Below are 14,279 nucleotides of genomic sequence, written 5' to 3' on the forward strand. Positions count from 1 at the left end.
TTTTGTGTCAAAATGGGGTGGAAAAGGGCGTCAGACAATTAGTCTACAACTTGTGCTGTGTGTGGGGGACAATAACAGAACAGTTGCAATTCGAAAGCTTTGCACTGGTAGAATTTCACAAGGTGGAACTACTGTTAAAACTTGAACCATCGAATCTGATTACTCACCTTGAGGCTCAATACAGCAAGAAATGTGTTGAGTTTGTTAAAGCTAAATCTGACAAATTTAATATGAGCCTTACTATCTGCTATTCAGAATTTAGTTAGTAATGTGCTTTTTGTTTCAGTGCTTTGTTTGCAAGAGATCAGTTACTCTGAAACATGGGAGACATGTAGAGACATAGAGAATGCATTTATTATTTACATTTCTTTGGAATTAATTATCAGTTATTTCAAACAAGGTATCATAAAAACCAGAACCACCAAATTATCGGCATTAGCAGATACTGTTCTGAATAATTTTATATTGTATCGACACACAATTTAGTTGTATTATTGTCTTTCTTAAAACAATTTACTTAATAAAAAAATAAATAATAATATTTCACATTGTCACTTTTTCGGAAAGTATTGTTCAAAGTTTTATGTTTTCCCTGTAATTTGTAATTACAGGGAAATAGTTTTTTCCTGACATGGTTTGCATGCAGCAATGTCGCAGCTCTTGCATTTTAGACAATTTTGTGTATTAATGAGAATTCTAGATTTGTCACATCTCAATATTCGCTTTCAGTATAGACCTATGTGACTACATTATGTGGAAGGGAAATGTTTTCAATTGTATTTGTCAGTAAATAAAAGAAGTAAAATAATACCCTTTCTATATTTGAAAAAGTAACAGGTATTATAGTGTAAAAAAGAAATACTTTACTCATAGTCTCAGTTTCAGACAGCACGCCCACAGACCACCAAGTGATTCATACTTTTTCTGAAGCATTTTTTCATTAGCAGAACTGTACTGTACTTTAGGACTACAGAAATTATACACACATCAACAAATGTTTGTTTTCTGTACAGCATCATATGGAGACTGCCACACAATATTTTAAGTTTCCTCTGCTGGTCTAGTATTGTTGTATCATCTATTTCGTATTTACCCGCCACTAAATGTAAAAACCAAACACATGATAGTTGGTTGCTTTACAAGTTTGTCAGACAGTATCTTAGTTGGTGGTTCTTGGCCAGAATAAGACTGAATGTGGACCAGAGTGTATACCACAAGTCAAAGTATGCTTTTGAAAAAATAATCAAATTGTGTAACACACATAACCTCCAACACTGTGATTTACTCTATTTTTCTCACTGAAGTACACAATTCAGTGCATTTTTTTCTCTCTTTGTGTAGACTCTGCAGGTCAAGAGGAGCCCCAGCGGTGCAGAGAAGATGAGTTTCAGTGCAGGAACTGGCGCTGTGTACGAGCCAATTGGATTTGTGATGGAGATGATGACTGTTTAGATGGCAGTGATGAGGAGCCTCACATATGCTGTATGTACCTCCCTGACGGGGACTTATAATCCCTGTTGTGTCTGCTTTACTGAACCATCAAACACACGTGGGTTCAAGCTGTGTCATTTAGCGTGCACATGGTGTAAAATCATTCATGCCTGTGATGTATAAATCAATACAGAATGTCCTCTTTTTTGTGTTGTATTGTGATTTCATTTTATATATAAAATGAAATATAGTATACACATTTATATTTATATGTTATACAATGTATATTATGTATGATGTGGATTCCAAATGTCCGAGACCACTAGTAAAAATCATATAGTGTATATTTAGCATTATTCTTATTCAACACGATTTTATAATTCAAAATTATATTATCAGCATAGTAATTTGAGTGAAACGTTGAAAGACAGAAGCTAATTGTTTTATTTATTTACTACTTTATCTACAGAAATTTTATTGGTTTCTGTAGCTCAATTGGAAGAGAATGGTCAGTCAATGCCAGGGTCATGGGTTGATTTCCGGGATACACACAAACTGATCAAAATTGTATACATTTGAATGCACTGTAAGTCAATTTGGATAAGCGCATCTGCCAAATGCATAAATTAAAATTTACATTAAGTGCAAATAACAATAGTTGCTATTTACACCAAGTGTAAATAGCAGGCCAATGCTATTTGGACCCAGGTGCAAATACTTTGGTCAAAACTTGGTAACCACAAAATCAACCATGTTACAGCAGTCATGATTACTACAATATTACTATTGTAAAACCATGTTTAATTTGGTTTCCTGAGATTTTTACAAAAGTAGGAACAGGATGGGCAGAAAAAAAAGTGACAAAAGGTGGAATCGAAATTGGGTCACTTGCATGCAAAAACATACAGTGTCCACACTGTTTTAACACCCCGCATCACCAGAGTGATACTGTTGTGGCAGTTTTTCGTAAACTTTTGTCTTTCCACTAGAATTTTGGGTTTAAAATAGCCACACTGTGTGGCACGTGCTATTTACATAATAGTCACTCTGAAATAAATAAATAATATAAATAAAACATTTTGACAGCATTGGAAATAATTACAGCATTAGCTGGCATGGCGTTTTAAGATTGTGCAAATCCTAATGTTCCATGTTATCCCAGTATCATTTAGAAGTATTTCAAAGGGCAACAGACCTTTTGTCCAAAAGAGTTAACATGGCCAATGTAATATATGTGCTAACTTGATTAGCAGTAGTGCTAAATCCTAAATATTTCCTATTCATTCAGCATCAAAGCTTTTAATTGTTTTCAACTTTTATTTCAAAGTTAAAATTTTATTGAAAGTATTTTAGCTGTCAGCTTGCAAAAAAATCTGTTGATAATTCAGAATTTACTAATTGATATCAATTAAACAAAAAGACAGCAATATATAAAAAAGGGCATACAAAGCAGTATTACAATGTTCTCCCAAAACTGCATCCCACTGCACAATCAGCTCATGAGCTAATCGATAAGATAAATAACATGTTAAACCATTTGGGGCCAAGTCATTTTTCACTAGGATAAATACTTTAATGTGATGTTCTGCCAGAATTATCAGAATTGCAAAATCAATTTTCTGCTCTGCTGGGATGTCCTATAGTTTAATACGCCTGGAACTTTACTGCCTAATTCCACTTGAAACCGGTTTTCCATTTCATCTGTTACACATTGTCTGTTGGGGTATCTTGGGCTATGAGTAATAGAGCAAATAGTTGAGGGAAACACAGCCACTACTTTAAATAAACTCAAACGCTTGAGGGCAAACACATACTTTTGAGATAAATGTGAAGCTAGCTCAGGAGAATAGATGAAAAGCAAGCTGAAATGTGCTGTGTCAAAACAAAAGTAGAGTATTATGCATATGAACCCACTTATATGTAGAACCGGCTGTCAGCAATACAACAAAACATAAAAAACAACAAAACAAAACAGGCTCGCAAAGATTTGTTTCATTCTTAGATATAATATATGCTCATTTCCTTTTTTGACATGCGCTGTATTTTTTTGCTTCTTTTCAGCTAACCACAGTTGCCTGGTTGATCAGTTCAAGTGCCCCAATAACCGTTGCATACCTAAGAGGTGGCTTTGTGATGGAACCAATGACTGTGGAGATAATGAGGACGAGGCTAATAAAACATGCTCAGGTAGTTATCTACTCCCTCATATACAGTATATTAAACAGAGTCCAGTTTAATGCTGATATTTGTGTGGTGTGCAGGTGTCCACCTCTGTACCTTCTCTATAGTATTCAGCAAGGTAATAAGGCAACAGGCATTAACACACTTCTTATGAGAGCATGCTAATCAATGTTATTCTGTATGTAAATGTGTTCGTGAACTTATCCCCATCACCTTTTTTACGTATTGGAGTTACACCTGGCCTGTTTCCAGTGGTAACACTCTTTCACTAGTTTAAGTGGTGTAAGATCAATGGAACGGAAAAAGAGATGTGATAAATGCTGTCAACAGTCTGACATCCCTCTGATAAAGCTGACCCTCCAGACACAGACTTCTCAGGCCTTTGTTGACTTAGCAGAAGCAGTTTGAGCAAAGTGATGTGAAACACAAGTCAATATACTGAATTGTGAGGAGCTGAAATTGACAGCAGATGGTAATGTGATTAATATTTGATGGTTTAAGATGATTCAAAGTAGTTGAATTGGCTATAAGTAGTCTCTTGTTTTCTAACATTGTCTGTTTTTTCTTTTTCTTCCTCAAAATTGCTTAAATAATTGTTCATATTAATTTTTAAGTGGTATCAGAATATATCATTGTTATACACACAATTAGCACTTTATTAGGACCACTATGGTCCTAATAAAGTGCCCAACTTGGTCTTTTTGTTGTAGCCCATCCGCCTCAAGGTTCAGCACGGTGTGCATACTGAGATGCTATTCTGCTCACTACAATTGTACAGAGTAGTAATATGCGTTACAGTAGCCTTTCTGTCAGCTCAAACCAGTCTGGCCATTCTCAATTGACCTCTCTCATCAACAAGGTGTTTCCATCCACAGAATTGCCACTTTCTGTTTATTTTTGTTTATTCACCTTTCCGAGGAAACTCTAGAGACTGTTGTTCTTGAAAATCCCAGGATGTCAGCAGTTACCAAAATACTCAAACCAGCATGTCTGGAACCAACAATCATGCCACGGTCGAAATCAATCAATTTTATTAGGTGTTCCTAATAAAGTTCTCAGTGAGTGTATATAACCTGCAATTCCCATTCCTAGTGGTCATTGCTGTTTAATAACTGCAAGTTCAATACATATAGATTATAATTTTCCCTCTATCTTTTTATCTTTAGCCCAGCCATGTCAGGCAGGTGAGTTCACCTGTGGTAATGGTCGCTGTGTGCCTGAGGCATGGCACTGTGATCAAGATGATGATTGTGGAGACATGTCTGATGAGTCCACATCCTGTGGTGAGTCACTGTCCTGCTCAATGGTTCATTGTCAAAGTTTAATATGGTATAACCAGTGAATGACTCAGCACTGTTATCATGAACTTAGATCAGAGGTTTGTGGTGTCTTTTATCCCTTTTTCACTAACACAGTCCTGGAGCAGTTTTAGGTGCGAAATAGGGCCCTGTTACAATAAATTAGAAAAGAAAATAGTGCAATGAATTTACAATGAATTTTGAACACAAGTCACAACCAAGCAAATTACATAATACAATTATTTGTAAGGGTTATATCAAGTAGCATAATATCATTAATGTAACAATTGCAGGTAAAAAGCTACAAAAATGGCAGCAATATTTGTAAACAAAGTCAGTAATATGGCTGTTTTCTTTGTGGACATGTTGCATATTAGCATTATGTCAGCAACAACATAATTTTTGCTATTAAGTCAGTGGAAATATGGGCAGGTTCTGAGAAAGATTCGCAAATCCCTTCAGCGAAGCACTTGCTTCAGCATCGGCTGCATTTCAGTGAAAAAGACATATCTCTGCAGCCCAATCTATATTCTGATTATTCTGTAGTTGTCGGTACAACTACATGTCCATGTTCTTGACATGCTAACTGAGCACATTCTTTGAATATGTCCTTGTCGAAACAAAAAGAAAATGGATATTACACATGGATGCAGACGCTTTTAAGAGTGCAATGGTAATACAAATCAGATATTCTCTGATGATAAAAGCTCACCTCAACCACATCCAAGACCCTGCAAGATGACTAAAGGAAATGACACAGGCCGTTGAAAGGAAATGGTTAAGAAACGTTACCACTGTGAACTCCCACAGTGAATTGACTATTCAAAACAGAATGTTAATGCTGGGAATGAATGGCAGACAGTATCTCTGAAGGGGCTGTGCTTACATATGCAATCTCGTCAAAAACTGTCTGTATGACATGTCTTCCTGAAAGGAGGCAATGAATACATTTGAATGCTTTAACTAAATGCAATAGTGTAATGACAGTTACGGATACATTTTAGGAACTTTTTACAAAAAGGTTGAATTTGTTGACCATTTGTTGACCTTGAGTTAATGTGTTATGGTTCATGAACTAAAATTAAAAATATTTTGAACAGCATTAATTAATGTATTGTGAACTAACATAACAACTTTTCATAAATTACCATTACCGAACATTAATAAATGCTGTTAAAAATATTTAGAATTTTTAGTTCATGAACCATAACACATTAACTCCGGGTCAATTTTTACTTTCAATTAAAAAAAATGTGTTAGTAGCCTTGGCTAAAAGTATTGGCAGTGACATACATTTTGTGTTTTGCAAAGTTTGCTGCTTCAGTATTTGTAGATTATTTTTTTCTCATTTCTATGGTATAATGGAAAACAATGATAAGCATTTAATATGTTTGTGAGTCAATATCTCTGCAGTTCGCTCTGGCATGATGGATATCAGCTTCTGGGCCAAATCCTGACTGATGGCGATCCATTCTTGCCTTATTAGTTCTCGGAGTTGATCACAATTTGTGGGCTTCTGCTTGTTCACTCGCCTTTTGAGGACTGACCACAGGTTTTCTATGGGATTAAGATCCGGGGAGTTGCCTGGCCATTGATCCAAAAGTTCAATGTAATGATCTCCGAGCCACTTCATTATCACACTTGCCTTGTGACATGGTGCTCCATCATGCTGGAAAATGCACGGATCATCACCAAATTGCTCCTGGATTGTTGGGAGAAGTTGCTCTTGCAGGATGTTTTGATACAATTCTTTATTCATGGCAGTGTTTTTGGGCAGAATTGTGAGAGAGCCCACTCCCTTGGATGAAAAGCAACCCTACACATGGATGTCTCAAGATGCTTCACTGTTGGCATGACACAGGACTCATGGTAATGTTCACCTTTTCTTCTCCAGACTATCGATTTTACAGATGTCCCAAACAGTCAGAAGAGGGCTTCATCAGAGAATATAACTTTGCACCTGTCTTTTGCTGTCCAATCCTTGTACTTCCTGCAGAATTTCAGTCTGTCCTTGATGTTTTTCTTGGAGAGAAGTGGCTTCTTTGCTGTCCTTCTTGACACATTCCATTGTCCAAAAGTCTTCACCTCACTGTGCGTGCAGATGCACTCACACCAAACTGCTGCCAATATTGTGCAAGCTCTTCACTGGTGGTGACACATTCTGTAGCTGGTCCAGGTGCTTGCTGTACACTCTGGGACATCCTGAAGCCTTCTTCACTGCAGCTGAACTTCTCTCCTTGAAGTTCTTGATGATCCAGTAAATTATTCTTTCAGGTGCAATATTCTTTGCAGCAATTTCCTTGCATGTGAGGCCATTTTGATGCAAAGCGATGATGGCTGCATGTCTTCCTTTAGAGGTATCATTGCTAACAAGAACACAATGATTGGAAGCACTTCTTCCCTCCTTTTATAACAATCAGTCTGCTCTTGTAATCCAATCAGAATGATAGTGATTTCACCTGAACTCATTCACACTTCCCCAGGTGCTGCTGATATGATTAGTGAAATTATGTTAGCTGGCCATTTTGTGCCATGGACTAAAAACAGTGACATTTTTGTTTGTGGGTTTTTGTGATAAAGATCCTTTTTTTGGCCAATGAAGCTTTTTGCAATTATTTAAAATGCATCTGATCGCTCTGCACAATAATCTAGAAACAATGTGAATCAACACCACAACAACTGAAGCAGAAAAGTTTGAATTATAATTTACCAAGATTAACCATTAACCAAGAATAACAATCAACCGTTGTTATTTTTTTCATTTTTATTTTCATTTGGTGACAGTAGTGGGACTAGTATTTCAGTTTTCTCTTCCATACTGCTCTCAGATGCACATTCCATTTCTGTATTGCACATCAGCGGACCACTCTCTGTTCCTGTGAAATCACAAAAGAAAATGCAAGCACAAAAGTGAAACTCTGCCTGTGCTGCCATTTGTGTATCATGCAATGCAGTAACGAGGACCCTTTCTGCGGTTCTGTCACCAAATGCTGCAAATTGCTCCAAGTGCCATTGTTCCAGTTACCTCTGCTGTGTCTTAGGCTGCTTCAGTACACTCTTGCACAAACACTCAGAGTGTATGCAGTAATTAGAGTTCACGCCTGACTTCACTTAATCGTAATCAAGCTGGGCTGAAAGGCATGGAGCTACTCTGCTTCCCATGACTACTCTGCACACAACACACCTGAAGCGTAATGTCTCGTAGCATTCTGTATGCTATTTACCGTTTTCTCAGTAGTCTCAAGGCTTTTTCTAGATTTACTAGTAGTATTATTTATTTATTTTACAATGCTTTGTGTGCATCTTGCGCATTGCTGTGGTGCAAACTCTTATTAAAAAAATTATAATGATAAGCCACATTTCCACCAAAATAATAACAAATAGTTACCACAGTTTAGATGGTGTAGAGTCATGACTAAAGCTCAAGGCTATTAAGTGGAAGGTTGCTGGTTTGAATGCTGCAAGGAACAAACCATCAACTATCCCAATTGTGCCCTTGTACAAGGCTCTTAACACAGGTTATAGGTTATATTATTAGGTAATAACAAGTTTTTTCCAGGCAGAATTTAATAAATGGGAAATTTTATTAGTTGTGTAGTAAAGACTTTAAAACATTTTGATTTTATGGATTTCTGATTATATTTTCATAAATAAGATTCTCAACACTGGCAACCTTGGAACATTTCCAGACAGAAATGTATTATAATGTAAGATATTTGAACTTGAACTGGTGCTGTCTATCACACATACGTAATAAAGTGTTTTTTTTTTCCCCTTCAAAAAATATTTCAATGGCCAGAGTTATTGCCCTGCCATTCCTCTGTTCGTAGTTCAACCTGATCTATTGTGAAAACTGGATCTCTGAAAATAGTAATTGCCAAAGTCAAGGGACTGGAACATTCTGTTGTGAAATTTAGTTGTGGGATTTACTGCTGTCAACAATGACAGCTACACATTCTGGGTTTAAATGCAGAAATATATTTTTTTTTTCTTTTGCCTCGACTGTAATCTTGATTGTGTGTGTAAGAATGTGTTTGGGGGTGGGGGACGGGGTGCAGTTTTCTCAAACTAATTTTCTCAGGGAAGCACTTGGGATTTGTTATTTCTAAAATCTCACCTGCTCAGTTTATTGCTGTACATGTTTTGGAGATATCACCTAGAGTAGCAGAATAACATCTACAAGCAGTGAATGATGCCTGCACACATATGCATCGATTTAAAAATTGTTTAATTTAGTATCTGTTTAAACAAAATTACTATGATATGGATGTCATTTAATGAATGTTTGATTTTTGAAGTACTTAAAAATGCTCATTCCCTGTCTGTCACTCACTCGATGTTGTGTCGATGTAGTGACACTAGGGGTTCACTCTTCAGAGCCCCAATAACAATTGCTTTATTCAGAAAAGGCCAATGAAAATTAGCAAATGGAATTTGCATGCCGCTCTCTGCCCCGGACATACGGGTATTAAAAGCAGATGGCGTGCACCCCTCATTCAGACTTGTGCACATGTGTGTTCATCCCGTCACCTCGCTATTTGCTGCTGGAATTACGGCAATTATCAGTGGCCACCCTCGCATGATCGAGTGTTGTGCTTCCCCTGGGCGCTTTGGCGGCTGAGTCGACAGGTGTAAAAAACAGAGTATATTCAAAAGAGTATATTTTCTCTAAATGAGCTCACACAAACGATTGGCATCTTTTTAACGATGTCCTTTCTCCTTTGTGCTACTGGGTGTGACCGTTATGTCTCCCCACGGGATGGCCATGAAATCTGTCTTGAGTGCTTGGTCACCAGCATGCCGAGGCAGCTTTTATGGAGGGGTCATGTTCTCACTGTGAGAACATGCCCATGATAACGATGCGGTCATGGCTGTCTTCCTTCTTCGTGAAGCAGAGAGCCACCGCAGCTGCTTCCCAACCCGGTCCGTCCTGGGTTGAAACTCAGGCGGCTCGGTCAGCGAGCATCGTGGGTGATCTGGATGTGAATGTGGGAGTGTTTCCTCTGGCTCAGTCCCCACGGTCCTCACATCCTCCAGCAGGCTTGTTCTGCCCTGTAGAGTTCACGAGCGATGAAGGCGGTTTGCCTCAGGGCAGATTTAATGTCTTGTTCGGGGCTCGCTATGATGAGCTCCCATTCTTCTGCTTCTGAGCTCCCATTCTTCTGAGCTCCCGCTCTCAGGCTGTAGAACTCGGGGTGAGGTGGACGCTGAGTTGGCAGCCGTGCTTGCCCGGGTGGCTGAGAATATCTGGCTTGAGTGGAACCCTCCGCCCTGCCCTGCTCTGAGCATTCGCACCTGGATGATTGGTTTCTGGGCTTGGAGAGTGACTCATGGCTATGCCCCACCCCGTAGCCCTTCTTCCCGGAAGTGCAAGAGGATCTCAGGAAGTCATGGAAGGCACCTTTCTCTGCCCGTACACGCTTTGCAGGCTCGTCCACCCTGACTACCCTTGTTAAGGGATATGTTGAGCTTCCCCTGGTAGAGCTGGTGGAGTGACGGTGGCATAGTGGGCTAAAGCACATAACTGTTAATCAGAAGGTCCCTGGTTCGATCCCCACAGCCACCACCATTGTGTCCTTGAGCAAGGCACTTAACTCCTGGTTGCTCTGGGGGTATTGTCCCTGTAATTAGTGCACTGTAAGTCGCTTTGGATAAAAGCATTTGCCAAATGCATAAATGTAAATGTAAATGTAGAGTGTGCTGTGGCGGTGCATTTATGCCCGCAGGGCTCAGCCACCTGGAGGAACCAACCAAAGCTCCCTTCTAAGGTGTGTATGTTTTCGTCATTAGTTGCGAATGCTTACAATGCCGCGGGTCAGGCTGCCTCCGCCCTGCACGCTATGGCTATTCTGCAGGTCCACCAGGCCAAGACACTTAAAGATCTGCACAAGGGTAGGACTGAGCAGGGCTCATGCAGGAACTGCGTATCGTGACCGACCTCACCCTGAGCCGGACGATGTCCACCTTGGTTATCCAAGAGCAACACGTGTGGCTCAACCTTGCAGAGATGCATGATGCCGAGAAGGTCCGCTTTCTCGATGCACCAATCTCCCAAGGGGGGCTCTTTTTGTCAAAACCGTCAAGGACTTTACCCATCAGTTCTCGACAGTAAAGAAACAAACGAAGGCCATCAAACACATCTTGCCACGGCGCAACTCGGCCGCCTACAGGCCTCCGAAGTCCTTCACCCTGTCTACCTCTCGCCAGGGCCGAATTCTGAGAAGGTCTTCCCATGCCCTTCAGCCGGCTATGCTTCGAAGCGGCCCTGAGACAGGCGACCCAGGTATTAAGCTATTGATTTTGACTAGCCTGACCCAGGATAACGTACAGGGCCCACTCCCACCCCTTGGCCAGCACGAGGTGAGTACCCTCACAACATCAACGAGTGCTTTCTGGGCCCCAGCACACAATATGTCAATTCCCTGTGTCATTCTTCTATGCTCAGCCCTTGCGCTCACAACAGCCAGGCGCTGAAAGTATTTCCAATCAACGAGAAGAAATCAGGCAAACAGGAAACCACCCACCCTAGGCATGATTAAACCAATTTTTCCCCTGGTGCCATTAGCATAGAGGCTAGGAGCCTGGTACACACTTTCCAACCGTTTGCGATGGTTCATCAGGATGATCCGTCTCAGCTATGCAATCCAGTTCGCCAGACGGCCACCCAGGTGCAGTGTCCAGGGGTGGGGGGGTGCCTTGTTCTGGATCTGCTTGCATTGAACAAAGCTTTACACAGGCTTCTGTTCAAGATGTTTACACAGAAGCACATCCTGGCGTCAGTACGACATTAGGATTGGTTTGCGTCCATCGACATGAAGGACGGATATTTTCACGTATCGATCCTTCCTCGACAAAGACCCTTTCTTCGGTTTGCCTTCGAGGGACAAACATACCTTTCGGTCTGTCCCAGTCTTCATGCATTTTTACCAAAGTCGTAGAGGGTGCCCTGGCACTGGTAAGGGAGAAGGGCATTCGCATCCTCAATTATCTCAACAACTGGCTGATCCTAGCTCACTCGTGAGATCTATTGTGTTCACACAGGGATCTTGTGCTTCAGCACCTTGACTGACTGGGGCTTTATCCCAACTGGGAAAAGAGCAAGCTCTCCCCTGTGCAGAGCATCTCTTTTCTCTGTATGGAGTTGGACTCGGTCACCATGATGGGTGCTGGCCTACCTGAAAACCTTCAGACGGAGGGTAGTGGTGCCATTGAAAAACATTCAGAGGCTTCTCGGGCATATGACATCCTTGGAGGCGGTACTCACCCTCGGGTTGATGCAAATGAGACCGCTTCAGCACTGGCTACTGACTCGAATCCTAAGGTTTGCATGGCGCCCCAGCACCAGGCGAGTGACTATCATGCCACGGTGCTGCCATACTTTCAGCCCTTGGTCAAATCTGGCATTTCTATGTGCAGGGGTTCCCTTAGAGCAGGTCTCGAGGTACGTCGTGTTCACGACAGATACCTTGAATTCGGGCTGGTGCGCTGTGTTCAATGGGCAGGCAGTATCGGGACTCTGGACAGGGACCCACCTGCAATGGCACATCAACTGACACATAGAGCTGGCAGTATCGCTGGCACTGCAGGTGCTTTGGTTGTTGATTCAGGGCAAGCACGTTTTGGTCCACATGGACAACACAGCGACCGTGGCATACATAAACCGCCAGGTCGCATTTTGCATGTTTGGCGGCGGCCGCCTCCTCCTTTGGAGTCAGCAGACGTTGAAGTCTCTGCAAGCAACTCAACTCTCTTGAGGGTGTCCTCAACCATGCAGCGGATGTGCTCTCATTACAGGTAACGATCCACGGAATGGAGACTCCACCCCCACCCTGTCCAGATAATTTGGGAGAGATTAGGGGAGGCACATATGGACCTGTTCACCTCATGAGAGTCCTTTTATTGCCCCCTTTAGTACTCCTTGTCTGAGGCTCCCCTCGGCACGGATGCCTTGGTGGACAGCTGGCCTCACTAACTGCGCAAGTATACGTTTCCCCCAGTGAGCCTCGTTGCATAGACATTTAGCAAATTCAGGGTCCAAGTCCTGATGGTTGCACCGTATTGGCCCAACCAGACTTGGTTCTCAGACCTGATGTTCCTGGCAGTAGCCCCTCCCTGGCGTATTCCCCATCTCAGGAGAGATGGGGAATACCAGAGGCAGGGCCATCTCAAGAGCGAAGCCCTAGTGTCACTACATTGACACAATGTCTTTTTCCCTCCATCAGGGAACTGACGTTACATCAGTAACCAAGACATTTACAAAGTGTTCTAAGAACAAAAAAAATACACATTTTATTGTTAGAGGGACTGTGAGGGAAAGTGTGCAGATTCTACAAATGGAATTGCAAAAACTGTTTTCAAACAGGTTTCTTGAACAATCCCCTGTCTTCCATTGCTCAAACAAACAGTCAGACAGATGTTTTTTCTCCACTCCATATGTTGTCACTATTTCTAAACGTGTGTTGTTTCATTAACGAACAGGTATGCCACAGATCAAGAAGGCTTTCTTCATAAAGTTGTGCAGATTTCATTTTTCAAAAAATGTGCAGGGTTCTCTTACGAGAGGTTCTCTCGTATTGCGTAAGCTAGCTTACGCTACGGGAAAGATTCATCTTTTCTGAGATATTGAAGCCAAAAAATTATCCTTAATTTTTGTATCCATTGTCAACGCAGTGTGGCAGCTGCAGACCTTGAGCGGGCTAGCTAGCGAGCTCATAGGTTGCTCTGCGGCAACTGCTGCAGCCTATAGACGAGCTTGGGCGAACTGGCATCCAATGAGAGGCGTCCGCGTGCTCACTGCAACAAAGCCCGCCAAAATGGGCGTGACTAGAGTGCATATAAGCGTAGTTCGTAGGCTGGAACCCTGATTTTCATCTCTTCAGCGAAGCTCTTCGCATCTCTGAACTGGAAGCCGCGTCGCCGTTCGAGGGGCATCAAGCAAGCGTGGACAGTGCTCGAAGAAGCCGGCCGTCTTCGCCACCTTCAGCCGTCCTGCGAGCTACGCCATCCGGCGACGTATCCTTTTTAAAGCAAGCTAGTTCATATGAACTTCACAAAAGAGTACTGAGCGTCTTTTAAAGATGCCTCGCTCCACTTGCGCCTCATGCCGCGCCCTTCTCAGCACCGGAGACCGCCATGTCATATGCGCTCTCTGCCTGGGACTGGGGCATGCAGAGCTCACCCTCGCTGAAGGCGGATGCGATCTCTGCGAGGAGCTTCGATGTCGACCCTGCGGGCTCGACTCGAGCGCTCAGGACCGAAGCCGCCACGCCGCCTTCCATTCAGCCGCGCAGTAAAAGCGCCGCTCTCAAAGGCTGCCGGAACCAGTGGTAGAAGCGATTGCCTCGCCGGAGCCCCTCCCTCGAGCATCGC

General features: G+C 42.0%; 1 protein-coding gene across 1 annotated transcript in view; it reads left to right on the forward strand.

Annotated features, from left to right (window-relative positions):
• Positions 1-14,279, forward strand: part of lrp1bb (low density lipoprotein receptor-related protein 1Bb) — a 491,998-nt gene that overhangs the window by 278,337 nt on the left and 199,382 nt on the right. Inside the window, exons 15-17 of the mRNA XM_052142560.1 lie at positions 1,342-1,482; positions 3,493-3,618; positions 4,779-4,895. Coding sequence (XP_051998520.1) covers positions 1,342-1,482; positions 3,493-3,618; positions 4,779-4,895 — 384 coding nt within the window. The remainder of the gene's footprint in view (positions 1-1,341; positions 1,483-3,492; positions 3,619-4,778; positions 4,896-14,279) is intronic.

Source organism: Xyrauchen texanus, chromosome 14 (genome assembly GCF_025860055.1).
Source record: "Xyrauchen texanus isolate HMW12.3.18 chromosome 14, RBS_HiC_50CHRs, whole genome shotgun sequence".
Lineage (NCBI taxonomy): Eukaryota > Metazoa > Chordata > Actinopteri > Cypriniformes > Catostomidae > Xyrauchen > Xyrauchen texanus.